Raw genomic sequence first — 2,781 nt, forward strand, 5'->3', positions numbered from 1 at the left:
CATCTGGAGGAAACCTGGCACCATCCCTACGGTGAAGCATGGTGGTGGTAGCGTCATGCTGTGGGGATATCTTTCAGCGGCAGGGACTGGGAGACTATTCAGGATCAAGGGAAAGATGAACGGCGCAAAGTACAACGAGATCCTTGATGAAAACCTGCTCAGGACCTGAGACTGTGGCGAAGGTTCACCTTCCAATAGGACAACGACCCTAAGCACACAGCCAAGGCAATGCAGGAGTAGCTTCGGGACAAGTCTCTGAATGTCCTTGAGTGGCCCAGCCAGAGCCCGGACTAGAACATCTCTGGAGTGACCTGAAAATAGTTGTGCAGCGATGCTCCCCATCCAACCTGACAGAGCTTGAGAGGATCTGCAGAGAAGAATGGGAGAAACTCCCCAAATACAGGTGTGCCAAGCGTCATACACAAGAAAACTCGAGGCTGTAATCGCTGCCAAATGTGCCAGAACAAATTATTGAGTGAAGGGTCTGAATACTTATCTTGTTTTTGCTTTATCTTTATGGGGTATTGTGTGTAGAGTGATGAAGAGAAACATATATTTGATCAATTTTAGAATAAGGTTGTAAGGTAACAAAATGTTGAAAAAGTCAGAGGTCTGAATGCTTTCCGAATGTACTGTATTTTTTCATTCTGATTTTTCAGGGGGTGCTGCAGCCCTACTTGTTAGCTATGTTTGTCCCCCCTGCGTGATGTGGGCGCAATGGGAGACTGGCTGTTAGTTGATTGATGTTGGTGCTGCTGTACAGTGCTTCAAAGGTATGTGAACACATTCGTTTTTTAAATTTAACCTTTATTTAACTAGGCAAGTCATGGGTGTTTGTTTGGAATTGGAAAGTCCTTTGTGAGGATTTGACTGGCAACATGGGTTCTTTGCCTTTTCGACCACTGTAAACCCGTTTAGATAATCTCCGAATCTTACTGAACAGAGTCCTTCTCAGCAAAATGTAGATCCAAGGGTCAAGGATGGCGTTGACGGCGGCAATCCGTATAGCCTTCAAATCTGCATGGGAATTATCTTCCCGTGATATCTGGTTAGCAAATACGCGTACCTACAACAGCATAACAAGAGATATGCCCATTAGACCCACTGCTTTCCTCTTAGACAAACTAAATTAACATATACAATATTAAGACGTTCCTTACCACCAGCGGCGCTGAGCAACCTAAAACAACCATCGAGGTCACCACGAGCACCGTCATCATTTGGGCTTCCACGCCGGAGGAAAGCGCTGTCCAATGCGCCCGTGTGCTCCCTCTAGTAACTGGACGTTGGATTTTCCTGCGATGCATTATCAATAGAGTGCCACAAACTGCAAAGTTGAGGACTATCGTCATCAATATGAGTAGAAAACTCACACTTGCATATAAAAACGAATAGGCTGCAGACAACGGCTCATGAGCCATCCAGTTGATGAAGCACCAGGTTTTGGAGGGCTGGCTCATGCTTTCAGTCATACCCATCACTGGAAGACAACAAAATAGAATGTTGCTGAGATAAATGCAAAACAAGCACTTGCGCGCAAACTGTTGGCCAATTCCCCATCTTTGGTATGTGTAAGGGCAGCATATTGCGAGGTAGCGCTCAACAGACATTGCGCATATAATACTTAGTCCTGCCACTCCGAAGAACAGCAACAAAAATGAATGGAATTCACAAAGATGACGGTCATAGAGTACATTTTTATCGAGGTAAGTGGCTATGGTGATTGGGCTGGCCAGACAAGTCCCAAGAAGATCGGTGACAGCCAAACCGCAAACTAAGGCGAAGAACGCGGACGGCTTGCGCCCTTGCTTAGATCCAGATAGAGCGCCTATTGCTATTGTATTTCCAATGACACCAACTGCAAACATAAATACAGGTAAAGCCATGGCTGCAGCTGACTTGTCATGCACAGTGTGTGTAGTGAAATTACTTGTATCGTTCATGTTTTCCGTTCCAAAAGAAAGCTATCCAATGGGCGTTATTTGTTCCTTTCTTTTAGACAGATGCTCCTTACTTCTTGAGTCCATTACAATCCAAGCAGGATATTGACAAATGTGTTTTCTCTTGTAAAATCTCTATTTCATGATTGCTGTTGTTCAATAGCCTACATTGACATCAACCTTTGAAATATCCCGTGGATGGAAAAACTTGGAAATGCGCTCTTGACGCCCAGCAATCTGGTCCTAATAGATATATCATAGCCAGTGGGGCGCAGAGCCAGACGGCCCTATACGCCCACTTCACAAGTTGCGTAGGGCCCCGCCTATCCCTCGTGTCAAAGCGGGTGTTAATGTTTACAACTTCGATGAGAGGATTATTTTTTTCAATTTTATTTAACCTTTATTTTACTAGGCATGTCAGTTAAGAACAAATTCGTATTTACAATGAGGGCCTACCAAAAGGCCTCCTGTGGTGATGGGCCTGGGATAAAAAGAAAATATATATATATATATAAATACAGGGCAAAACACACATCACAACAAGAGAGACAACACTACATAAAGAGAGACCTAAGACAACAACATAGCAAGGCAGCAACACATGACAACACAGCATGGTAGCAACACAACATGACAACAACATGGTAGCAACACAATGTGGTAGCAGCACAACACATGGTACAAACATTATTGGGCACAGACAAAGTCCAAGAAGGTAGAGACAACAATACATCACACAAAGCAGCCACAACTGTCAGTAAGAGTGTCCATGATTGAGTCTTTGAATGAAGAGATTGAGATAAAACTGTCCAGTTTGAGTGTTTGTTGCAGCTCGTTGCAG

At 44.2% G+C, this 2,781-nt stretch overlaps 1 protein-coding gene across 1 annotated transcript; it reads right to left on the bottom strand.

The window, feature by feature from the left end:
• Window positions 1-811: 811 nt before the first annotated feature.
• Window positions 812-1,943, bottom strand: LOC120054031 (prostaglandin E2 receptor EP4 subtype-like). The gene is made up of 2 exons (XM_039001390.1): window positions 1,161-1,943; window positions 812-1,066 (listed from the first exon to the last, which is right to left on the bottom strand). The coding sequence occupies exons 1-2, from the start codon at window positions 1,941-1,943 to the stop codon at window positions 812-814; spliced, it is 1,038 nt and encodes a 345-aa protein (XP_038857318.1).
• Between the last annotated feature and the right edge of the window lie 838 nt (window positions 1,944-2,781).

Source organism: Salvelinus namaycush, chromosome 9, assembly GCF_016432855.1.
Source record: "Salvelinus namaycush isolate Seneca chromosome 9, SaNama_1.0, whole genome shotgun sequence".
In the NCBI taxonomy this organism is placed as follows: Eukaryota; Metazoa; Chordata; class Actinopteri; order Salmoniformes; family Salmonidae; genus Salvelinus; species Salvelinus namaycush.